At 32.0% G+C, this 25,597-nt stretch overlaps 2 protein-coding genes across 2 annotated transcripts; both read left to right on the top strand.

The window, feature by feature from the left end:
• Nucleotides 1-4,103: 4,103 nt before the first annotated feature.
• Nucleotides 4,104-16,773, top strand: LOC130613836 (AP-1 complex subunit gamma-1-like). The gene is made up of 19 exons (XM_057435183.1): nucleotides 4,104-4,796; nucleotides 5,357-5,481; nucleotides 6,131-6,187; nucleotides 6,265-6,349; nucleotides 6,846-6,942; nucleotides 7,048-7,124; nucleotides 7,406-7,501; nucleotides 8,010-8,090; nucleotides 9,354-9,452; nucleotides 9,623-9,678; nucleotides 10,331-10,444; nucleotides 10,892-11,087; nucleotides 11,590-11,712; nucleotides 12,524-12,613; nucleotides 13,414-13,942; nucleotides 14,071-14,190; nucleotides 14,842-15,005; nucleotides 15,119-15,217; nucleotides 15,574-16,773. Exons 1-19 carry the CDS (start codon nucleotides 4,596-4,598, stop codon nucleotides 15,676-15,678), a joined length of 2,514 nt encoding a protein of 837 aa, XP_057291166.1. The 5' UTR covers nucleotides 4,104-4,595; the 3' UTR covers nucleotides 15,679-16,773.
• A 3,348-nt stretch (nucleotides 16,774-20,121) lies between these two features.
• LOC130614173 (inositol-3-phosphate synthase-like) lies at nucleotides 20,122-23,250 on the top strand. The gene is made up of 2 exons (XM_057435583.1): nucleotides 20,122-20,532; nucleotides 21,026-23,250. The coding sequence occupies exon 2, from the start codon at nucleotides 21,033-21,035 to the stop codon at nucleotides 22,731-22,733; it is 1,701 nt and encodes a 566-aa protein (XP_057291566.1). The 5' UTR covers nucleotides 20,122-20,532; nucleotides 21,026-21,032; the 3' UTR covers nucleotides 22,734-23,250.
• The last annotated feature ends 2,347 nt before the right edge of the window (nucleotides 23,251-25,597 follow it).

Raw genomic sequence — 25,597 nt, 5'->3', positions numbered from 1 at the left:
TTAGCCTCGTACTAGCAGGGCTCCTTTCTTGCCAATTAAAAAATCATAATGGCGCTTATCATATACATCACAACTAGAATTTTTACAGATCAAATTTGACTATTATATATTTGTTTGAGTAGTTCCTCTTTTGTTACAATAGCCAAAATAATCCTCAGGTGAAGAATTAAAAAGTTATTTTAAAAGAAGATTTTTCTATTTGAAAACTTAGTGCTAGATTCTCAATTCGAGAGTGGAAGAAATTTATAGAAAGAAAAAAAGACATCCAAATAGAAGAGCTGCACCAACGTTCTGTTCTTTGTACCTTGTTGAGTCAAACTAGACTTTTGCTGCCCGATTTACCTGAATTTATGTAAACCGAAAACATTTGCGCCCCAGAGCTCTTTAACAGGTTTTTTTAAAAAGAGTTACAGTTGCTTTGTTTTTTTAGGGTGAGTTAGTCTTTCTGAGCTTTGGTTATTGCAAATAGTTAGAGTGCCTTATTTGTACTTCTTTTATTTTTATATCATGTTGCTAATATCTAGTTTGTAGTAAGTATGTTGAAATATATTAGATTTTTGTACTGCAGAATACCAGCGACTGGGAACCTTTCAAAAATGTTTCTTTAAAAGATGATATTTTTTGTATAAAGTTTATTTCTTGGTACTACTTATACGGTAGAGCAACAAAACCACCCTGCATTGTAGACTTACATATTTAAGTGCATTAAAAATAGGGAGGATCTTATCAAATTAACATCATTTTTTAAAACGTATTTCCATGAGAAATGAAAATAAACTTATGTAGAAGTAAAAAGAATATTATGCTCATATCCTACAGGTATTAAAATGTACAAAAACTCCTGTGGTATTTTTGCAAATTCTATGTACTACAAAATCAAACATTGGTATCATGCAGTACCATATATTCTATTTTGAAACCATTTGAACTGAAACAAATTTGATAAAGTGTTAAAATGAGTTGAGACTTTTATGAATGGTTTTTATTTGAAACATAACTATTTTAAAATGAATTTTTGATCATGGATATGTTTTAAATTAACACAAAAACATCCCGAAAATTGTGGTGCTTTTGGGTTTGTGACAAAAAGTCACATTTTTGCGAAGCATATTGTACTTATTATATTATTACCACCGCATGATTAGTTTTAATCTACAAAATAAAGAAGGCTTTACTTGAGAGAGGTGAATGTCAGAAAAGATTATTTTTTTAATGCATGAAAACTGAGTTCATTTATTTTCAACAAGCAAAATTTTGATGAAATAAGAAACAAAACAAATAACTATCACAAATCTGTTCCTTACAATGAAAAAGCTAACTTTAACAAACTTCAATTGATGATTATTTTATTGCATTTGAGATTGTTACCAGAAATATTGAAGAACTTAGGTGCGAATCTATACAAACAAAGCAGAATTACTAAAGAGGTAGATAAACAAAGAAATTTGAAATTTGAAATTAACCATTCTAAAAATGGGGGATTTTTTTCTGATTACATTAAGCAACACCATTGCCATGGGAACTTCAAAGATCATATGTGGGATAAAATGCGTACATTAATATAACTGCATGCGCCATCCTATATCTACGTAATCTTACTTTAACTACATGATTTAATTTTTTTCACACAGTGAAATTGCTTTAAATTTCTATTGCTTGCCAGTGCTAATATTACAAGCTCTCTCTGAAATACAATTCTGGAGATCATTTTTCTTTTGTGTTGAATGTAATTCTAATCTATTTATATCGTTGCAATCACATTGAGCACATTGAAATGATTTGCTTCTGGTAATAGAGCAATATAGCAGGTATCATTTTTAGGTTTAATTGACGCGTATTTCACAACCTAGTGCCCAGGACTTAATTATTAATTCCTGTTAAAAATATTAAAAAAAGTTAGAATTAAAGTATAAATAATAATTTTCTTTTTTTATCTTCGCTACCTTCGAGCAACAGGTGGCCACTGAGAATATCAAAAATAAATATAAATATAAAATACAATTGAGACACACGCAACTATCTCCTCCTCGTTGCCGCCACTCATTTTATCATTCACACTGTGATTGCTGGGATATAAATAGATAACAAAATTCTATAAACAGTAAAAAACGTTTGGTACATCGCTGTTACAGACAATCCATGATAATTATTATTTTGTTTATTTTTATACCAAAAAAACTTAAATATACATAAAAAACAGAGATTTTACTTTAGATTTATAACCTGATAGCATGGGTTTTTTTATTTTGTTTGTTTGTTTGTTTAATCGCAGGAAGTAAGTGTTATTATTGGCTTAAACAAATGTCTACAAATAAAAGGAAAAGAGCATTGTCAAATTAATTTTAATTCATTATTATTTCGGCAATCAGAGACAAGAAAGTTAAGACTGAGAGAGTCGCTAGTTCAGACACTCAGTTCTCGTGTTTGGGGTTCACGAGTTTAAACGTCCCCCACTTGTCTCCACCATGAAAAAAACAAAACATACGCACAAGTTTATAAAATCATTAGGGTAAGTAAAAATACGCTGAATTTTTTTCTTAACACGATGCGAGTTATGCAAAGGTGCGGGTAAGTAAAACACATCGATTGAAATTTTATTCGGATTATAAGAAGGTGCGGGCTATCTGATAGCATCTAGTTTATAACTCCCTTAAAAAGCTGAGCTGCGGGTTATACGATGTTCGAGTTATATACCGGAAATTACGATATTAAATTTATCAAAGTTTCAGTTAGTTAATATAAGGTGATTTACTTTGGAAAAGTGGAAATTTCTGCTTAGTCAAAATAGGACTTTTTCTTTTCCTTGTAGAAAGTAAAAAAGAGAAGAAAAAAGTAATGTCTGATATAACAGTTCTGGCACATATGCTTACCAGAACATTTTGCCTAACTGCTGGCATTGGAATGTGGTATATAACACGTCTCTATATAACAAAGTGGTAGTTTTTTACCTTTTTCATAACTTCCTACTCTATTTGTTTCAGTTGTGTAAAGCATTGTTAGATCGTGCTATTAAGATGAGAGACACAAAAGTTGACATCCCAGAGACAAAATTATCTGTTATCTGTTGATCCTTCTCAAAAGCCCATGTTTCTTTACAGTTTGTGTTGAAAATGTAATGGTGGGTCATCCGTTTATGTATTTAGAAAATTCTTTTGGAACATACACTAATAAAAAAACAGTTGTAAGAATAGAAAGTTACAAAATACGTAACTTGAAATTTGTTATTAAGTTATGTATCTATATTCAGTCTTGGTCATGAATATTCGCACCCACGTGTGGTGGTACGTACGCCTACACTAATAAAGGCGTGTGATCAGTATTGCACGCCTAGCTTATGATTTTGGCTTGCAATTATTACATTCAGGAGAGCAGCAGCGCGGATTGCCGACGTAATATTAAAAAATTGCCGACGTAATTTTGTTGTGAAATTTAAATGAATGGTGTTATTATGAAGAACATATGGTATAGAGAACATTAAAGTTGACCCCTTTCCTTCATGCTGATACTCTTATGCTCTAAGACTCGAACGAAAGATGCAAGACCATTTTGAACCATGCCACAAGTGAGTCCGACCTTCATCATCACAGAGAATACTGCAAGAAGAGTGCGCACCCATGCAAGTTAAATATAACCAGAGCATTGGAGAGGTTAGGTGTCCTGTACCTCAATACAGCTTTCGGACGAATGTTCTCGTGATGTAATAATACCAAAGAAAAAACATGTTCAATAAAGTTTAAAAAATCTTTTTAAAAAGGGGAAAGAGAAATCAAATATGTTTAGTAATAATAATCGAAAAAATTGTATATCATATTAAAAAAATCTCCAGAAGTTCTGTCTCCCACACAACACAGCAGGCAATAAGTCAGCCCTGCCCTTGGTTTTGTGAGAAGAGATGTTCTGCGAAGACTCTAACAATTGAGTCTCCTGTACAATTTTGCTTTGCATTAAACTGTGCTTGTGACAAGCATTTTTAAAGCATGTCACCAGCGAATTCTGCGATATTCAACTTAATGATGCCTTGACCTTCAGTTCATAAATAGCATGTGTACAACTTACTTCCTAATTAGTTTACCATAAAACATAAAGAGCTAGTTGGGACAGAACTATTAACTTAAGAAGTACACCATCGGGAAGGTAGGTCAATAGGAGTTGTACTTCATTTCCATTTGTCATCGTCTTAAGAAGATCAATACGAGGTTAACGACGAAATTTTTTGCCAGCTAAAAAATAAAAAAAATATTGTTGACGCAAATCCGAGGCAAAACATTTGAAATGTATCTCACATCAGCAATTTTAATGAAGGTGGGTATTTAATAGAAATACATTTTAGAGATACATTTTAACACTGAAGAACAATTATGTATTGGGTAAAGTTTGGGTAAGGGATTACTCTAAAATAGCTCAGTTCTGCTTGGCGTGTGTACAAAGTAGAACAAGGCATGTGATAAAGAGTACACCCGAATTTCACATGGTGTTTGTGGAGGTGTGCATGTGTGATTGCACGCCATTCATGACCAAGACCGTATATTCAATTGTGAATAGAAATTTTGTGTGAAGTACTTTTTGTTTAGTTTAGATATAGAGAAAAAATTAATATGCCATCTAATGTAAAACTCAGAGATTTGATTCGTTCTATCAGAGCTGCAAGAACAGCTCAGGATGAGCGCGATGTCATCACGAAAGAATGTGCACTAATACGTACATCTTTCAGGGAAGAAGATAATGACGTTCGAGGACGAAATGTTGCAAAGTTACTTTATATTCACATGCTTGGGTATCCAGCACATTTTGGTCAAGTAAGTTTTATATTTTACCTTTACATCATCTTCTGTTCTGTTTTCTTGTGTTTGTTATGATGCACTTGTAAATAAGGATGAGTTAAAATAAAGCAAAACCTAAGCCCTAGTCTCTTTCTTAAGATTTATGTATACAAATGATTAAATCTATGGGCACTGTTTAGTTTTTAATTTGAACATAAAGGCATAGCCTAGTTATTAAATTAAATTTTATTAGATCAAATATTGGTGTTATTTCTGTAATTTATGCAAAATTTAGCCTGCTATCATTGAGACATGTAAAATGGGCTAACCATGGTTTGGACTAACTGCTCATCACATTAAATATTAGTACCTAGTGTTTTTTCTAATATTGTGTAATTTTTGGGTGACAATCAAGACTTGTAGGATGACAGTTGATAGGGAACAGGGGGATCAATACAAGTTAGGACTCAGGCTCACAGGTGAGCAAGTCAAATGTTGCAGAATATCATACATACTTTGTTGCTTTCTATATGCTTGATTGTTTAAAATGAAACTTTTGTTGTTAATTATTTTATTTTCAAATGTTTTGATTGCAGTTGGAGTGTTTAAAGCTGATTGCTTCACAAAAGTTTAATGATAAAAGAATGGGTTATCTTGGTGCTATGATGTTGCTGGATGAAAAACAAGATGTCCATCTCTTAGTTACAAATTGTTTAAAAAAGTATGTTGTTTGTATAAATGACCAAATAAGTCCATCAGAATGAACGTTCCTGTTGTGTTGTGCACATATCTAAGGCATCATCTTGTGTACCAGTTTGGGACTAATTATTCATTGTTATAATCACTGTATTTGTACAAATTTGTGGCACAGATTTAATTTGATAGTGGGGCAAAATGTGTGTGTGGGTGTGTATTTAAATTGCTAATGCAAAAAGTGGATATAATTTGCTATTAATGATGGAGGTAAAATAGAGCCACATGGATTTGACATAGTCAAATCCATATGGCTCCCTTAGTGATAAGATAAATAATAGTTCTAATGCACAAAAATTCCTATTGTTGTGGGCAGAAAAAAGCAACATATTGATTCAGATTTTTTATAAGGTATCCTTTTTTAAATTTTTTTTAAAATGTACCTTTAAGGATATTTTTTACCAGTAAAATGTGGTCTCTGAATCTGTTGTCGTGTAAATAATTATTCAATCTAAGCTAGAGTATCAATTCATAGAAATGTGGTGTCATAACAGCAGTACTTGCACCAGAAAATATTTGCCAACATGTTTCTTTTCAGAATAGTAGTTTTTCACAATTCTGATTGAAGAAAAATTTACTCGTGTAAATTTTGTTTTATTGGTATCTTTATATTTTAGTGATTTAAATCACACGTCACAATACGTTCAAGGTCTTGCTTTATGTACACTGGGCAGGTATGTAAAAAATCGTATCTTCTTCATCTTTACATATCTTCTCGCTGAATTTTAATTTACCTTTTTTTGGTTATTAGCATATGTTCATCAGAGATGAGCCGTGATTTAGCTGGGGAGGTTGAAAGACTCATGAAAGCTGGCAACAGTTATATCAAGAAGAAGGTAGCATTTTGTGTTGTTTTGTCGACATTTTTTTGCCTCACCTGAACATTTCATTTGGTTGGTGAATTGCTTTAGGAGAAGAATATAACACGTGTACAAAAAATGAAGTAAATGCACACAAGATAAATTATTTACCACTGCTGCTTTCATGCCGCTTTTTTGCATAAATACTTAAACCTAAGATTAATGCATAAAACCAAACAGGGATCTTTTATCAACAGAAAAAGGGGGATCATTTCTCAATAGAACAAAAAAAAAGGTTTGCCAGCTAGATTATTTTTTTCTCAGGAAAAATTGAGAAAGCATGTCTACGAACATTTCCTACTGATTATTATTTGAAAGTTGTATTTGAAAGTAGTATACATATCACATCAAGATTTGTTTATCTAGAGCTATACTGAATTGTAAAAAGATAAGCAATTTTATGATAAGTACACTTAATTTGGTTTATTGAGTAAAATTGAATTTGCATGGATAGTGTTAATTTGATTATTAGGCCTGCTTATGTGCTGTCCGAGTTATTCGAAAAGTTCCTGAACTTATGGAGATGTATATTCCTTTAACAAGATCGTTAATGAGCGATAATAACCATGGTATGCTTACTTATTTCGTCTTGTAAAAATCTTTTCACAGACAGCACCATTTGGTACATCCAAGCAATTGGAAAAGTATTCTAACCATTTTTAATTTCTGCACAGGTGTTCAACTAACTGCAATTGTTCTTATTGCTGAGATGTGTATCCTTAATCAAGATGTTGTTTCCCATTTTAGACGAGTATGTACCAGATTTTAATAAAACCTTATTTAATTTTATTTTGCTTTATCCAAACACTTTTAATTAAGACTGATACTTCAGTGTCAAAGATCATACTATAGCGATGTGGACTGACACTTAATATTGATGCCGTGCAGCTGTTGTAGTTCGTCTTGTACTTAATAATATTAGGATGAAGGGTGAATTTGAGAATCTAAGTTTTGGAATATCTGTACGATTGATTTAGGTTACTCTGTCTATTAATATATTTCTTGATTAAACATATTTATTTTATTTTTTAGTATGTGCCCAACTTAGTTCGTTCATTGAAATCGCTAATTCAATCAGGGTATTCTCCAGAACATGATGTTAATGGAATAAGTGATCCTTTTCTTCAGGTCTGTTGCTTGCTTTCTGAATGAGTTACAATCATGCAGCATCTTTAAAAGTAGGATTTGGCAGAATGAATTTGCAGAGTGTTAGCTAAGGTCAAAATTCCCATGTTATTTGCAGTTCCTCAAAAGAGTAAAATAATTTATTAAAAAAGACCTAATAACAAAACAAGAATAAAATGGAGAAAACAGGATTGAAAAAGTGATATAGAAAAGCTAAGAATAAGTATTGTTAAAAAATACAAGTTCTTCACATAAAATTGCTTGCTACATAACAACGGTTACCAAATGTAAAAAAATCATGTTGTCCAACGTAACCTGGATCAAATGTATGCTAAAAAATTGATACACTTTTAGAAAAAGAAATCCATTCATTTGGTGAATAATTTTTGATTTTTTCTATACAAGTTTTGGTTTTTATCTTAACTGCATCGTTTTGTTCTATTTCCTAATCTTTCCAAGTCTAAAGTATTTTTACCCCTGGCTTATTAACACCCTGACCTTTTGTTTTTAGGTTAATGCACTGCGTTTGTTAAGGTTGTTAGGACATAAAGATTCCGATGCTAGCGAAACTATGAATGATTTATTAGCACAGGTAAAGTTTTTGGTGTATAATATTCCCGCTAGGAATTTAGGGGACTGTTGCACATACGTTAAGCTTGAGCGAGGTTTGTATATTATATATATTACATATATCAAAAATATTCAAAAATATTTAAGATAAACTATTTTTAACATTACAGACTGCAAAAAATAAAATATTAAGAAACAGTCAGGCTCAAATCAAATTTGACGATTTTTACAAAAAAAGACGTTTAATTTCGTTTAATCACTTTGGCAAATAAAATCTCATACCAGCGTACTGAAGTTCTTAAAGAAATCTTTAACATTGCGTGTTAAGGCCCGAAAAGACAGAACAATTTTGTAGATCAATTTTCGAAAAATACACGTCAAAATTTTGCGTTATTAATTATTCAAACCTTAAATTGATTTAATATTTTTGTATACATACACGATACAATATAAAGAATAATCTGAAATTAATTTATCATAACATCAGGCATGAGCGACAACAAAGAAAAAACAATTTGTGCTCCGTAATCTTTTTAAGCAGTTTTATTCTTTCACGCAAGAAAAGTTTGGGGCTGTTTATATGATAGGCGGGACAGGAAAATTGCGCGGGACGGGACATTTGCCGGAATCCGCTCTCATTAATAATTATACCAAAAAAGTTATAATAAGTTAAAGTTTTTAGCCCCTTAGAAAAAAAAACTGTTTGGGTGAAAGATTGGCTCCATCACAGAAATGAAAGGGGAGCATATAGTACAATTCTGAACGAATTAAAATTGGCGGATTTTGATACGATCAAAACGTACTTGGTAATAAAAAATTATCTGACATAATTTTCAGTCGCGTTTCTCTTTACTACTATTACCTCTCTTATTTAAAATGAATGAAAATTCGAACATGAGTTTCGAAAGGGAGTGAGCAGACGGCGGTTTTCTTTGAAATAATATTGGTCTGTCAAAAAATTGATCTAATAAAATCAAACCAGTTTGATTTTATTAGATCAATTTTTGAATATTGATTTGTGTTTTTCTGTTATTTGAGTATTATCGTTCTATTATTTTTTAATGATATATACACAACAATTTTAGATAAATTTAAGTTTAATATTTTATTTTAAAAATTGATCTGCAAAATTGTTCCGTCTATTCGGGACTTTAAATTTAAATAATCAATAAATTCAATCAAATGTTGAAAGGCTTGAAAAAAAGTAGTTTTGGAATGTATTTTGTTCTAAAGATTTTAACTCTTTCACATTAAATCTCTGTAAATCTGTCTTATTGTTGTTCAGGTTGCTACAAACACAGAAACAACGAAGAATGTTGGGAACGCTGTTTTGTACGAAACTGTTTTAACGATTATGGATATAAAATCAGAAAGTGGATTAAGGGTAAGCAATTATAATTCGCAATGATGTTGCTTGAAAGTTTAACAATGTTGATAGAGTTGGTGGTTGTTTAAAAAATAACGGCTGTAGTATTTTTTTCTTCTTTTAAGAATCGAACAAATTGTAATGTTTTAAAATATCTTTTTCTGAAAACTACAAATTTCTCTTCTCAGGTTCTGGCTATTAATATTTTGGGTCGATTTTTACTGAACAATGATAAAAATATACGGTAGGATGTTAGTAATTTTTTTTGCCATAGGACATCTCATAAAAAGGCCAAAAAATTATTTGATTTGTTACAGTTTGAGTGTAATGTTTGACACACATGCTTTTGTTTCAATTCATCAGGTATGCAGACATTATATGTTCAAAATCTGAGTTAAATAATGTTTTAATTTTACACTGTTACATGGCCAAAACGCCGTTGGAAGTATATTGAAATATGTCGTGAAAAGAATTGTTTTTTTCTTACATTCATTCAATTTTACTTGTTAGTTTTAGCCAAAATTAGTTTTAAATCTGAATGTTTAAGAAAAGGTATTTATCTCCTTTGTGATAGTAAACACGGAAAAGAGCATATTAGGATAAACTCTGTTGTGCTTGACTGGAGAGTAGTAAAGGGTTGGCATAAATAAGGTGTAAATATATTTGCCCAAAATTGCGCGCATGAGATGTTTTGAGGATATCTCGTGTCCTATGAAGCGTTAAGGCTTTTTTAGTATAAAGAAAATGCCAGAAAATAATGTTTCCCTGACACATCCTGAATATGTTATGATATTGTTTGGCAGTTGTGTCACCAGTCAAATATTTTTTGCATAGTATTCGAATTAAAAATGGATGTGTTGTTTTATTTCATTCCATGTCTGTTTGCATTCTTTTAGGTATGTCGCTCTTAACACATTGCTGAAAACGCTGCTTGTTGACAACAATGCTGTGCAACGACACCGTAGCACAGTACTAGAGTGTTTGAAAGATCCAGATATTTCTATAAGGAGGTATGGTTTTTGTCGCATATAATTACAAGTTTTAAAGTTTTTGGATTCTCATGGTTAACCTAGCAATTCATTTAGCCTTGATCAAACCACCTTATGTGATTAAATTGAGTAATCAGGGATTTATTATAAAGAATTTTCATGAATCTCTTGAAAATATCTTATGTAATTGTGATGGATTATTAAAGAAATTAGGGACAATTTGTATTTAGTGGGTGAGACATTTTAATTATATAATTGCAAGATGATAACGAAAACTTGTTTGGTGGGGGGTGGTTCAATTTATAGAGTGATAGGTTTTTTATTTGCCTTTAAGTATGAAATTCTGGAGTTAGGGAATTTTATTAAAATTTATCAGAGTAAGCCAGTGAATTATTTTAGTTTTATTTGCAGCTTAGCTGTTTACTGTTCTGTAAATTCATAATAGGTTATACTTTTGTTTTTTTACAGACGTGCTGTTGAGCTCAGTTTTGCTTTAGTCAACTCTGGAAACATTCGCAGCATGATGAAGGAATTGATCCACTTTTTGGAAAACTGTGACGTGGAATTCAAACAATACACTACATCAAATATAATTACTGTGTCTGAGAGATTTGCACCAAATAAAAGATGGCACATTGATACGATACTGAAAGTTCTTACTACAGTGAGTCATTCATATTAGCGTTTTCTACCTACTTATCTGCCCTTTTTTATTCTCTACTTACCGGATTCAACCCCTGCCTGTTTTTTAAAAAAAACATTTTTGGTATATTTTATGGCTATATTAATTACTGAATTTTATATTTTATTTATTAGACACTCAGAGTCTTCGATATTGGCCATTACTCGTAACAAAATAGTGCTTTTTTGGACAAATTTTAAGGTTCTGATAACATCAAAGTATTGCTGTCATTTTGATCATTTTCATGATGTACAATAACTGTATTAAGTTTAATTTCATTCAAAAGAAATTTGTGAAAGTTTCTATTCCGAAAGTATTTTTTAAAATCGCTTGCAAATATCTTTTACTTTACTCAAGAGTATTAAAATCTGAAGGTCTAAGTTATACAAATCTTCCAAAATTCAGAACAAGAAACTCAATGCTTTTATAACTATCGTTTACCTAGGTGCTAATATATATCACAAAGTTAAATATTTTTGTTCAGGCTAGCGCTTATGTTCGTGATGATGCCGTGTCGAATCTTATCCAGTTAGTATCAAATACAAGTACACTTCACACTTATACTGTTCAGCAACTATTTCGAGCTATCCAGGAAGACAAAACTCAGGTAAAGTTAAAGCAGTTCTCCATCTAACAATGTTCATCACTCAACAATGTTGTCCACTTAGCTAACCATGTTGTCCACTTAACAATGTTGTCCACTTAACCATGTTGTCCTCTTAACAATGTTCTCCACCTAACAATGTTCTCCTCTTAACAATTTTCTCCTCTTAACAATGTTCTCCACTTAACAATGTTCTCCACTTAACAATGTTCTCCACTTAACAATGTTTTCCCCTTAACAATGTTCTCCACTTAACAATGTTCTCCACTTAACAATGTTCTCCACTTAACAATGTTCTCCACTTAACAATTTTCTCCTCTTAACAATGTTCTCCACTTAACAATGTTCTCCACTTAACAATGTTCTCCACTTAACAATTTTCTCCACTTAACAATGTTCTCCACTTAACAATGTTCTCCACTTAACAATGTTCTCCACTTAACAATTTTCTCCTCTTAACAATGTTCTCCACTTAACAATGTTCTCCACTTAACAATTTTCTCCACTTAACAATGTTCTCCACTTAACAATGTTCTCCACTTAACAATGTTCTCCACTTAACAATGTTCTCCACTTAACAATGTTCTCCACTTAACAATGTTCTCCACTTAACAATTTTCTCCTCTTAACAATGTTCTCCACTTTGTTTTGTTTGTAACTTTTTTCGTTAGTTCTTCTTCAACTTTTTTTTTATTTAGGAAGCTCCTATCTTACCTGCTTATGAGTCTTATTTTTACTGTTTTAAACGTTTGCGTCACAGAAATATTTTTTGAAACAGAATTTAGCAGTTAAATGGTGAATTTTCTTTTTACAGCCATCCCTAGTTCAAGTTGCATCGTGGTGTATTGGAGAGTATGGTGAACTACTTATGTCTACAGATTTAGAAGAGGATGAACCTCTAAACGTTAGTATTATTTTTTTATATAGTTACCGCTGTAATTGAAACCAGTACTTTCATCAAATAGGTTGTTTCAGCAAAATGAGAATTATTACCTATAGTTTTGTGGGAAAGTGACACTATGATATGTCTGGAATGTTTATTTTCAACATCTGATGTGACGTTAGTGATGCCAACATGCTTAAAGATTACCTCTTACCAAGAAACAAGTTGAGCTCATGTAAAGAACTTTGAAAATTGTCTGGGAATCTTTTTATTTTTTAAAAAATCTTTATCAGTTTTTGAACTATGGGTCTTAACAGTTTCGCTTATTATGCGAAATTATGACATCAACTAGATGTAACACATGTAACTGCTGTTATCGAGCACATAATTGTAGTAACTAAATATTAAAATTGACTTAAAAAACATTCAACTCATGTGCTTGGCAAAACTGTTAAATACAGCACCTCACTTAGCTAGTTCATGATAGCATACATAATTAATGGAACTAGGTCAAAAATCTTACGAACCAATCAAGATTTTTAAAAAAATATAGAAATTCTTTGACACTTTTCAATCTTATGACATTAACTTGTTTTTTCGCAGGGAGTAAGCATCTTAGATACTTGCTTGCTAACTAACTAGCAGGCTTCTTTTAGGATTGATGATGTGGGCTTTATTACTTTATCCGAACAAATGAGGTTAGAATGTAAAAGGGAAGGTAACGGATGCGATGGCGGACAAAAACCACAGTATTTAAACCACAATATTTAAAGTATAAAAATAAATGGTGAATTTTAGGTGAATCAGTTTATCTTTTTCAGGTAACCGAAGCAGATGTTGTAAACGTTTTGTCAAGCATTTTAAACAGTACGCTGACATCACAAGTGACGAAGGAGTACGCGCTTACCGCTCTGATGAAGCTTACCACGCGTTTTACGACGTGTACTGAGCAAATACAGTATATCATTAATAATTTCACCACAAACACCGATGTGGAGTTGCAACAAAGATCTGTTGAATACGACGCCATATTTCGTAAGTACGAAACGCTACGTCCAGGCTTATTAGAACGGATGCCGACAGTGAAGGCTGAATCGAACAATAATGAAGGTTTCGAAGGCCCCGCTGTAAATGGGGAAGCAGTTCCTGCCGAAAAAGTTAAAATCGAAGTTTCACATACCCCACAACAAAAAGAATCCGATTCGTTGTTAGATCTTTTAGGCGATGGATTGCCTATAACTAATCCTAGTCCAGTTGTGCAACAACCTACAACAGAGTCATCATCCTCTGGATTGATGGATTTACTTGGTGATTTGGATATGGGTGCAACAGCAGCTGCTCCTGCTCTGAGTAAGCAAAAAAAATCACTTTTTATAGACTTAGACTTCGAAAATAAATAAAACTGATATTTGTTGATCTTTGTTGTTTCTTAAAAAACTCTTCACACGACTGTCAACTTTATTAACAATATCTACTAGCAATGCCAATGGATGGACCATCATCTTTAAATGATCTTCTTGGCATGGGTACGGCTAACAATTCAGCGGTTGCCACTCAAGCTATGTCTACACCTGTTATGGATATGACTCAACCAGAAGGTAATCTTTTGTTTAGTATCCTTTCTTGACTTTCTTGACTTATTGAATTATTTTAGCTTGGTTTATAGCTTGGTATTTTGATAAACTAGTCCCTGTTGTGTGAAATCTTTTGGTGTCATTAGAATGGCGAGAGTTACTTGACACGCGAATGTTTTATAAAGAACTTACTTTATTTCAGGAAATTAACAAGTCTGTTAGGATGTTAAACAAATATAGTTCGTTTAAATCAAATGAATAAAATTGCAAAATATATTTTTTGGAAATTGCAATTCAAAGTTAGCACGCATATTGTAGAATTTTTTACAAAAACAAGAGAAACTAGTTGTCATTTAAACCCATTCTTAAAATAAAAATAAACATGTCGTCGAATTTTGGTTTTGTTTTTAATTTCCTGTTTAAAGTTATTTTAATGCTTTTAGTAAATCAATTGAGCTAAATTTTTATAGCCATTCGCATTAATTTCTTGATCGTTCATTACGTGCCTCGTTATTTTCCTGAAATAAGGTATTTTAGAATAGCTATCTGTTTCAGTTTTTATGATATATGTGCAAAAACAAACTCAATGAGAGCATCTTATGTGCAGCTAGGTTATTTTAAGACCTTTTTCACACATCAGCAGCTGGATGATTGAAAGTTTTGTTGTTTTTATAGGTATTCCGCCCATAACAGCCTTTGATAAAAATGGTCTGAGCATTCAATTTTCTTTTGACATGACAAACTTACAAACCAGTAATGTATTTACGGTTACTATGACAGCAAAAAATTCACGAGTATCGCCGATGACCGATTTTGTTTTTCAAGCGGCTGTACCAAAGGTATAACAATATTGATAACAGAATGTCATTTTCTTGTTGGCGTTTTTGTTTTGTTTCTTGTTTATTTATTTTTGTTTAATAGATGTTTTATTATTTTATTGTGAAATTTTTAGTCTTTCAAACTTCAATTACAACCTCCAACAGGGAACCTCCTTCCTCCAGGAAGTAGTGGCGTTGTGACACAGTCAATGATGGTAGCTAATCCAAACAAGGTTGTTATTGTTTGTTTTCAGTAGCCACTTATTTTTTATTTTTTCAATCATTGCACAACCATTTTTCCCATTAGTTTTTGTATACTACCATAAAATTTAATAAAAATTAGTTACCTTAACCCTTCACTCCACCGCCCATTATATAAATCGAAAATTATAGGAAATTTTTTGTTTACTTTGTTTTTATATTTTTTGCAGACAGACAATAAGTTCCCTGGTGTTGAAAGTTCTATTGAAAGGCTGAGATCTGTAAAAAATATTCCTACCTTAAATCTGGAAAATTGTTCTCTAAAAAAACAGAATTGAAAATAGTACTTTTTGCATATATAAAAATTTAAACTTGTTTTATTTTTTAGGAATTGGTTCGTATGCTTCTTCGGATTAGTTACAACTTTAATGGACAACCAGTTCAAGAACAAAGTCAAGTAGATAATTTTCCGTCCGCCCTTTATCAATACTAAAAGATAAAAAATATAGATTTCAAGCTGAATAATTTCCAAATTCGCATATCGAATCTCACGACATACTTTTTGTTTTCTTTTTTTACCGCGCAAGAAATTAAATGCCAACACTACTGATTGGCTGTTTTGGATGCAGTCATGGAAGCGTTTGTTCAAATGGAAATAAAAATGGTAGATTTGTAATATGGTGAAACATTAGTACATTTTTGATTCGTCTTTAAATTTTCAATGGATTGTAATATTTCGTTGGGTGATTTCGTTTTTCCTTTGTTGTTGTTGAATAATATTTTTTTACTGTGATGCTTCGTATATGAGTTAGTATATTTAGGATAAACAATTATTACCATTTCCACTTTCAGCATGCCATTTATAGACACAATTATCGTTATTGTAAGATCCACGTTTTCCTTATATGTTATCCTGAGCATCTTTCGACCGTATTGTTATTTCAAGTTCTAAATACCGATAATCGCTTGTTAATCGCTTATTAGTCTCATCAAAAGGAATTTACAGTTAGGAGTTTTAGTTTTCTATTTACTGTATATTTTTTGTGCTCAACAGAAACGAGTGAATAATTAGTTCAACAGTTTGAACAGAATAAAATACCAACTTCTTTGCTTTTTTGATTGCAATTTTTTTAAAAAAATTAAATCGACTTTATGTCAAAATTGAGTATTCGTCAGCAGCTCTTTAAAATGTGCCAACACCGAATGATAGCCAATAATAGTTTTTCTTTTTTTACAAGTTAATTACCAAAGGAGTATCATATGTCTGAACTGTGAATATTAAATGTAAACAATGGTTGTGAAAACATAACTGAAAAATATGACATTTATTTTCTTTGTTGTCAAGGATTCTGATTGGTTAAATAACTTCGTACTCAGTTCCGTCAGAATGAATAGGGAACCTAAGAAACAAATGAGTCGCTCAACGATTCGTTAAAATAAACATTTCACTCAGAGCTGGGTTTTTTCAAACCTTGTATTATAAATGTATTCTGAAACGTTTCTATCTGTTTATGAATTATGCATTAATTTGTTGAGTAAATATTTTTTAAACTTGCTTTTTCATATATTCAAATATCTGACTGTACTATTTTGGGGTCTTTTTTGTTTTACACAAAAAACCTTAAAAGGGGGGCAAAAATGCGAAAAGAATCTTGAAAACCGTAAAAGTAATGATCTGGGAGAAACTCCGAAAAAATAGGTTTCCTGTGACAAACGATAGCTGCTCCTTTGTTTTTTTAAAATTTTGACCAACTGAATGAAGATAAAGCTCACGCCAGAAATTTTCTTTCGACTCTTTTCGTATTTAGTTCAATTTCAAGATTGTCGAGAAGAATTAAAACTGAGAAGATTCTTTTATGTAAAAATTGTGTCCACTCGGTCAGGAATTATAAAATATTGTTAAAAATGAGGGAAATATGAGGAATGTAGGTTCAAATGCAACCTCGACCCCAGGGCTTTTTTCTAGTTTTGCTAAACGTGGCGCCTCGCCGCCATTAAAAGAGCCCTGGGATCAAGTTTGATTCTTTGTCTATATTTCAGTTCAGTTGGTTCCTTGCCTATATTTCGACAAATTTATATTCGTCGAAATATAGGCAAGGATTAAGTTACAGATCTGTAAAAAAAATTGAAAAACAACCTGCAACAACTATTTGCTTATTTTCATTATTTGAACCTCTCCTTGAAAACGAGACATGGAATGGTAAACTTCAACACAAGAACTGACACACGTCCTGTTTCTGTGAAAATTATATTAACCGAGACCGAGAAATGTCGCATGGCTCTTTTATTAATACAAAAATGCACTATGGGATATAACACAAAGCCTCGTGGGTCCTAGCGACCCCGGGAAATATATACAGTAGACTCCCGGTAACTCGAACACCGGTTAACTTGAACTTTTCTACGGTTCCTTGGACATTTCTTAATACTAATAACATTCGTTTTCTCGAACTATTTTTGGTCCCTCTTAAGTTAATTTCTTTGGATAACTCGAATTTGTTAGTGTCTAAATAGAAAATAAATGTTCAAAAAATGAATACTGGTATAAAATGTAGCCAGAATTTCGAAAAAGCTATTCTTAAATGGTTCTCTTTACAAAGGAGTTAAAATATTTCTTTTGATGGCAATATGATAAAAGAGAAGGCTCCTTAATGTACTGAAAGTTATGATCTTACAATTTTTGAAGCGTCAGATGAATGGCTGGAGAAGTGGAAAAAAGAGTTAGAAAATAAATACATTTTTGCACGTAACAAAAGTTACTTCTGAAGTTACTCCGGGAGTCTATGTTGTTTAGTGAAAACGTAGCCTATCTTCACAAATACATCAACCTAAGAAGTCGAGTTGTTGAACAAGAGCTATCAACAAGGTCAAACCGACATACGAAATTTCTTTCAGTGAAAACTTACTAAATTGTAACATTTGTAAATTTTATAGAGTTTGAAGAAAAAATCGCCTTAACTCGAACTAATATCTCATTTTTGTCTTAGTTCGAATTAACGGGAGCTTCGCTCAAGTCGAACTTTCGTTAAGTCGAACTGTTTTCTCTGGTCCCTTGGAGGTTCAAGTTACTGGGAATTAACTGCACAACATATAAAAACTAAAATGACAATTTCCACAACGATTGACGATTTCTGAAGTTAAATCAAGTTAAAATTTTGTACACATAAAAGACTAATCTTTCTGAACACGACTAGAACAATTTTCTTATATCAAATAAATAGCTAGTTCTAAAAGCATTTTTCGTTAGGCCTCTCCCATGATCCCATGTAGGTTTTTTATAAACATGTTTCTTATAAAAAAAACGTATCTATATCAATCCAAGATTGCTCGAAAATTAGGGAAATGTCAGTAATTTTAGTCAAAAGTATACTTCCCAATGAATTTTCTTTTTTGAATATTTGAAAATGGTGCGATTTTCGTAAAATCGTACGATTTTTTTTAATACAATTGGTCTACCCCCGCGATTGCTCTTAAAACTTATCGTAGGTTACATAAATTTAAAATGTGCAGAGTGATATAAAGTTGAAACAGACAAACGCTCAAGAAAATCAATCTCTTTAACTCAAAAAGGTAACTTGGCACGAATTAAGTTTAAATTTGCCTGTCTGTCTGTCTGTCCGTCTGAATTATATTTTTATATCTGATTATGCAGTCGTGATCGCTAATTTTTTTAGCCACAGTTATTATACTACCATAAGGAATTATTTTAGCGAGAACTAATTTGCGCGAGAGATGATATTTCGCGAGAATTAAACTTTACAAGAAAAGAATTTGACTGTTTTGTGAGTTAGATTTTATTACAAAAATATAGTCACAAGAAGAACTGGTATAGTTATATTTGCGGAAGTTTATGACGTGCTTTGAAGAATTCTGCACTTACACATACGGAAGAACTAAATTTAGTTTAGACTCGCATCTCTCTCTGTATATATATATATCCTCCTAGCTTTTACCATGGAGGTAGAAAAGTGGAGGATTGGATATAGCTTCGCTTGTCTTATAGTTCTACAAATATTTGTACCATCCCATACTTAAAGAGATCAAATTTTAGGAGGAAATGAACAATCACTAATGATGAAGTCTTTCGTTTGAACTATGTAAAAACAACTACTTTGAAAGAAAATAGGTATATGTTTCAGAATATACAATTTTAGAAGGTGTATGGAGAAATCAACTTTTTGGTCCAAATTTTAGGTTATTTGCATTTAAATTTGAAAATCGCTTTAAAATCTGGTATTAAGCTAATGCACAAAAATATTGATTTTTTAAAAATCATGTGAGACTTAAAGCAAAAATCATCATTTCTTATGAGAAATAATGATTTTATATCTCATCTCCGATTCTTCAAAGACTTTGATATGATAAAGAGAGAGAAAATCTGCTGAGAACGTTTTTTATTGAGCAGACATCCTCTTCTTGTCTGAAATATTTACGATGTATCGAAAAGCGGTTCTGCAATTTTAAACACTTTTCCCACATTTGTAATGTGCAACTTCAAATTTGTTTTCACAAATAATTCTCGGTAAATCGTGTGCAATTCTTTGATTGCTGCCTATATGTTTTGAATGGTTTGATATTTTTAAATTCATCGTAAGATAACAAAGTCCGTTAATAAATTATCTTACGTTTGCTCGTACGATTTTTTTTAAGAGCTAGCCAGCTTATTAAGGCATGGTTTCTATTCAGCATGGAAATGTTCTTCCTCAAAACAGCTGTAATAAAAAAACAAAGCGCGTTTAGTATCAATGTTACTTTTAATGAACTTTAGAAAAATAATTATAATTAAATTTGCAACGGTACTAATATATATAAAAAATAATTTGCTTTTAAACAATTTTAAACGTTTAGAATACATAGAAACCAGGTCAATGTTTTGATCACGCCATCGTGGGCTGTTGGTGATAGTTGTAGAACGATTCTTGTTACAATCAAATGTCTATGCACTTTGCACTGGAACGGCAGACATGTTTTATTCATTCATGTTTTTTTTTCAGGGTGTTTTATAATAAATAGATAAATTCCACTGTTGGCAAAGCATAAAATTAAAGTTGTTTTAACATCGAGGAAAAAAACAAGACAGAGAATAAAAGCGTTGGTATGGTTCCTGAAAATAATCAAGTTTATTTGATATTATTTTGTTGTGTGGTTATGCTATTAAAGATAAAATTGTGCCCCCGTACCAAGTTAGAAATCACAGCCGACAACAACGCACGATGGAAAGATACCCTTGTTCAAAATTTACTACAAATATGTCCCTTATCTTCGTTGCCAGTTATTCGTCTTGAAAAGAAGAAAGCAGTAAACACTAGCTAGCAAAGCAAAAGTTAATAAAGCTAAACATTGAGTGGTAAGTAATTTTGTAGTTTTGGTTGCTAGCTAATCTGGAGGTGGGCTAGAGAGCTAGCATTAGTGTTTCATGTAGCAAAAGAAAATCATGCAAAGAACTGTGTAGTTAGATGCAGTCTTATTGCATGCTTGGCAATTTTAGTACTGTGAAGGTTTCTCATTTGGTTTCTTAAACTTGTAGCTATATATATATATCAAATAAAATTGACATTGACTTGTCTCTGTACCGTATTCAATCACATAAAGCGTAAGTACAAGTCTAAAAAATCCAGTACTGAAAGTTTTGTATTTTTTGGAAGTTTATCCTCTAGTGTCTTACAAACAGCTTTTTTTTAAAAAAAACATACATTGACTGTGGAAGAAAAATGCTCAAATAAGAATTAAAAAACATTTTAGACTGGACAAGTGAAAAGAAGAACATCTCAGGATGAGACTAAATTTCCTGAGGGTTCTTATTAATAAAAGTGTGAGCTATGATTCTCCTCTTTTTTTAGGTTTGAAATGGCAAACATTATTGTGAATTCCCAAAATATATCATATACTTCAGAGGAAATCAATAGCAAATACATCTATGAAACAACAAAAGTGAATAAACATAAAGATGGTATCACTGTCACACCAACTGAAGTTCCAGTTCATTTTAAGGTAAAGAGAAATATACCAAAGCTTGGTGTCATGCTTGTTGGGTGGGGTGGCAACAATGGTACCACTTTTACTGGTGCATATCTTGCGAATAAACACAAAATATCATGGGAAACAAAAACTGGTACCAAACAACCTAATTGGTTTGGATCAGTTTTGCAATCTTCCACAGTTAGTTTGGGCTTCAGTGATGATGGCGAAGTCTATGTTCCAATGCATGAAATGTTGCCTATGGTCAATCCAAACAATTTGGTTATTGATGGTTGGGACATTTCGTCTATGTCTATTAAGGATGCAATGCAGCGTGCAGAGGTTTTTGATTTTGATCTCCAACAGAAACTATCACCATACATGGACAATATGACGCCAAGAAAATCAATTTACCGCAAAGATTTCATAGCAGCTAATCAAGCAGAACGAGCTGATAATGTCATCATTGGAACAGCAGAGGAACAATTAATGACAATACGCAATGATATCAAAGACTTTAAAGACAAAAACAACCTTGATAATGTCATTGTTTTATGGACTGCCAACACTGAGCGGTTTTGTGATATCATACCTGGTATTCATGATACGTCTAAGAACCTTCTCAATGCCATTGCTCGCAATGAATCTGAAATTTCAGCATCTTCACTATTTGCAATTGCAAGTATCCTGGAAGGAAGTGCCTATATAAACGGTTCTCCCCAAAACACATTTGTACCAGGCATCATTCAACTAGCTGAAGAGCACAAAGTATTCCTTGGAGGGGATGATTTCAAGTCAGGTCAAACTAAAATAAAATCAGTTTTAGTTGACTTTCTTGTTAGTGCTGGCATTAAACCTGTGTCTATTGTCAGTTATAATCACCTTGGTAACAATGATGGCAAAAATCTTTCAGCACCAAAACAGTTTCGTTCAAAAGAAATTTCAAAAAGTAATGTTGTAGACGACATGGTTGAATCAAACCAAGTTTTATATTCACCTGGAGAAAAACCTGATCATGTGGTTGTGATCAAATATGTACCTTACGTTAGTGACAGTAAACGTGCTATGGATGAATACACATCTGAGATAATGATGAACGGTACCAACACAATTGTGGCACACAACACATGTGAAGATTCATTGTTGGCTACACCTATCATATTAGATTTAGTTCTGTTGACAGATTTGTGTCAAAGAATAACAATGAAGATTGGCAAGAGTGAGGAATACCAGGGTTTTAATAGTATTTTGTCTTTGTTAAGTTACTTATTAAAAGCCCCGTTAGTTCCCAAAGGTACACCTGTCGTTAACGCTTTATTTAAACAACGTGCAGCAATCGAAAACATTCTTCGAGCTTGTCTTTCTTTACCACCTCAAAATCATATGCAGCTAGAATTCAGACTTGCTGATTCAAGTGTGTTTAAACGGGAAATGACCCAACAAACTGCTATCACACAAGAAAAAAACAATATATGCAATGGAAATATAAAAGAATTAAACGACCACGTAAAAGTACAAAATGGACAGGCTATATTAAATGGATATCCTAATTTTAATAATAAATATGAAATAAATGGTTTTAGACATTAAGTTGATAGATAATAGATAATTAGGATATTTTCATTATTTTCTATTTTTTTTCTATTTTTCAAATATCTTCACCAGTTTTAAAATCGTATATACTAGTAGCACCTTTGCGTGAGATTTTTACTTGTTCAGCCTTAAACTGTTTTCATTAAGTTCTTAGATTGTAAGCATTTTTAATTCATTTACAGGACATCTTTGACAAGTTTTACAAAATTGCAACCATTGATTTAATAAAAAAATCTGCTTTTAAAAGATATTATTCCTCCCTGTTTGTTTGCCTCATTGTTCTAATAAAATTGTTCTTATACAAAAAAAAATTGCACATGATGTGTGTTTTACTCTTTGGTCGAAAAGATGGTCTATGACATGCAAAAAAACATTGTGCAAGCATAGAACCATGTATATATAGATTATTCGTGACGAATATTAAACTAATTTTTGTATATTTCGTATTGTTAAATATTAAATTATTTACATTTGTTTAGTTAGATCCATTTTTGAAAGATAATATACTCCTTGACGTTATGCATTTTTCTTAAGACATTAAAGTTAACGTGCATTTAAAAAAACGAAGGCCGAAATATTTTTTTCCCCAGGTTCGAACTTTTTTATTTATAATTTTTTAATGGCCTAATTATTTTACAAAAAAAATTTAATGAGATTCGGCCCAACCATCAAAGTTGTATGCTAAAGCCGGACAGGAGGATTATTCGAAAGAGTTGTTTATCTCAAAAGGTGTATGCTAGGTGTTCTAACATATTTTTAAGTTTTGTCAGCCACTATAACCCCTTACATTATATTGTACAATAATGTTTGTTTGTACTTTGCAATAAGCTATTTTTTTCCTCAGGAGAAAACCTTAAATACATAGCCTGTTGGGGCAAAAAAAACACGCTGCGATATACCGTTTATTTGTGCATTTTTGCTTGGAAGGATAAATTTTTACCACTTTAGATAGATCAAAATAAACCCAGGGGACTAGAGGCTTTAACAATTTCCGCAAGAAAGGCAATATAACGTAAAAAGCAAGGAAGCTTTGGGCTCTTGAAGTGTTATGGGATGTTTCTTGAAAAAAAACCGGCATTACAGGTCGTTTTGGACTAAATTTGGCGTTTGTAGTATAACGTTGCAACCTTTCTTCATGAAAAACACTTTTTTAAAAAATAATAGTAATAAAAAAAAACGTGCCATTAAAATTGCTTTTGTTTTACAATATTGGAAGCAGAATAGTTAGTTTTGACGAAAATATTTATATGGAAGTATGCGTGCGGAGCTGCGAATAAGACGAAATGTTTGCTGCACGTTCTAAAATTTTGTTGGAGTATAATTAGTCCTCTCCCGTCACGTTGGATATCTCGAATACCCGTTATCTCAAACTTTCGCTGTCTCAAACTTATCTTCCAGAGTCCCTTCAGTTCGAGATAACGGATTGCAGGATATAGAACATATCTCGAAATCCGTTATCTCAAACGTTCGCTCTGTCGAACTATTTTTCCGGCTCCTTCGATTTTAAATAAGTTCGATTAATACATAAAAGAGACTTTCGAATTTTTACAATTTGGGATTTTTGAAATCCTCTTTATTTTAAAACAGGATATTAAGCGAAAGCTTGTGGTAAAAACGTTGACTGTATTATGAAAATATAGATTATAGGAGAGGCGAACTGCGAACGGCTGTGTTGATTTTGAAGACAACATCGACGGCTTGGTGTCTGCTCTATAAAAATCAATATCAATGTTCGCTATCATGACAATAAAGTCCAAGAATGTTTTTTGACATTGAAACTGTTCGTAGAGTTATTTTTTTTCACGTTCGCTGAATGGGTGACTTAACTAAAAACAATGGAATATATTTCTCCTTATTATTATGGTCACTGATGAAGACGCACGAAATAATGAAACAAGAAAAAGTTAAAAAATGTTGAACAACATGTGACGAACATATTTTTATTATTTTGTACTACTTACTGAACATATTTGTGAGTAAATAAGATAAAGAAAATAAAAATTCGTAAATAAAAATGAAGTCTTCATATTGCGCGTCCGTCCGGTCTGTATATTTATTAAATTTGGCGCCATCTTATCATAACAAACTTTATCGTTCGAAGCTCGTAGTGTGTTGCAGAAAAGAAACCCAAAACAGGAAAAAAAATTGTTGGTCAGATTTATTTATTTTATTTATTTATCAATATTTATACAGGAAAAACATTTTAGATAAAATATCTGCTTTACAAATGTGTCCTGTTTAAAAAAATAGCTAAAAAATAGTTAATATTTGATTAAAATCAAAATAAAAACGATATGAGAAAAAATAGAAGAAAATGTAAAACAAAGGGCAGAGAAAATGATTGAGTGTGACACAAACTTAGAGTAAAGACGCTACTCAAATGGGACACATCTAGAAAACAAAGAAACAAAATTTCATAACATACACCTAAATATAGTATTGCTTCAATTTCTTTTTAAATGTTACATAACATTTTTCTTTTCAAATATCTAATGGCAACTTGTTGTATGTACCCATCAAATAAAAACCAAGCGTAATGATAACTGCTTATACCGTGTAACACTTTCGTGATTCATCAACTCGAAGTAACTGTTGAAGCTGCTACAACTCTCTCTGTCAATACATTTACGAACTACGCAACACACGTTTCTTATTATCATACTTTTGATTGATGTAACGTTTGCATTTTTCGTGACATTTCTCGCTCCGTTGTCCAGAGACACAAGCCTTTTCTGTTGTGTATTTGTAAATTTAAGGTTGATGATACTGTTAAACGTGATAAGAGGTAGTAATCATCATGTTGTAGATAATAGTAGCAGTGTTGTCATCAATTTGCGATCTCAATGCTGATAGGTGACGAA

This window comes from Hydractinia symbiolongicarpus, chromosome 11 (genome assembly GCF_029227915.1).
Source record: "Hydractinia symbiolongicarpus strain clone_291-10 chromosome 11, HSymV2.1, whole genome shotgun sequence".
Classification (NCBI taxonomy): Eukaryota; Metazoa; Cnidaria; class Hydrozoa; order Anthoathecata; family Hydractiniidae; genus Hydractinia; species Hydractinia symbiolongicarpus.
The sequence above is the reverse complement of the archived record's forward strand: the minus strand, read 5'-3'. Positions and strand labels throughout refer to the sequence as shown.

Bases quoted from the DNA above. Each gene is read 5' to 3' on its own strand.
- LOC130614173 (XM_057435583.1), top strand. From the start codon at position 21,033: ATGGCAAACATTATTGTGAATTCCCAAAATATATCATATACTTCAGAG.
- LOC130613836 (XM_057435183.1), top strand. From the start codon at position 4,596: ATGCCATCTAATGTAAAACTCAGAGATTTGATTCGTTCTATCAGAGCT. The intron at 9,679-10,330 runs GTAGGATGTTAG...GCATTCTTTTAG, and splicing joins AACAATGATAAAAATATACG to GTATGTCGCTCTTAACACAT. The intron at 15,218-15,573 runs GTTGTTATTGTT...TTTATTTTTTAG, and splicing joins TGGTAGCTAATCCAAACAAG to GAATTGGTTCGTATGCTTCT.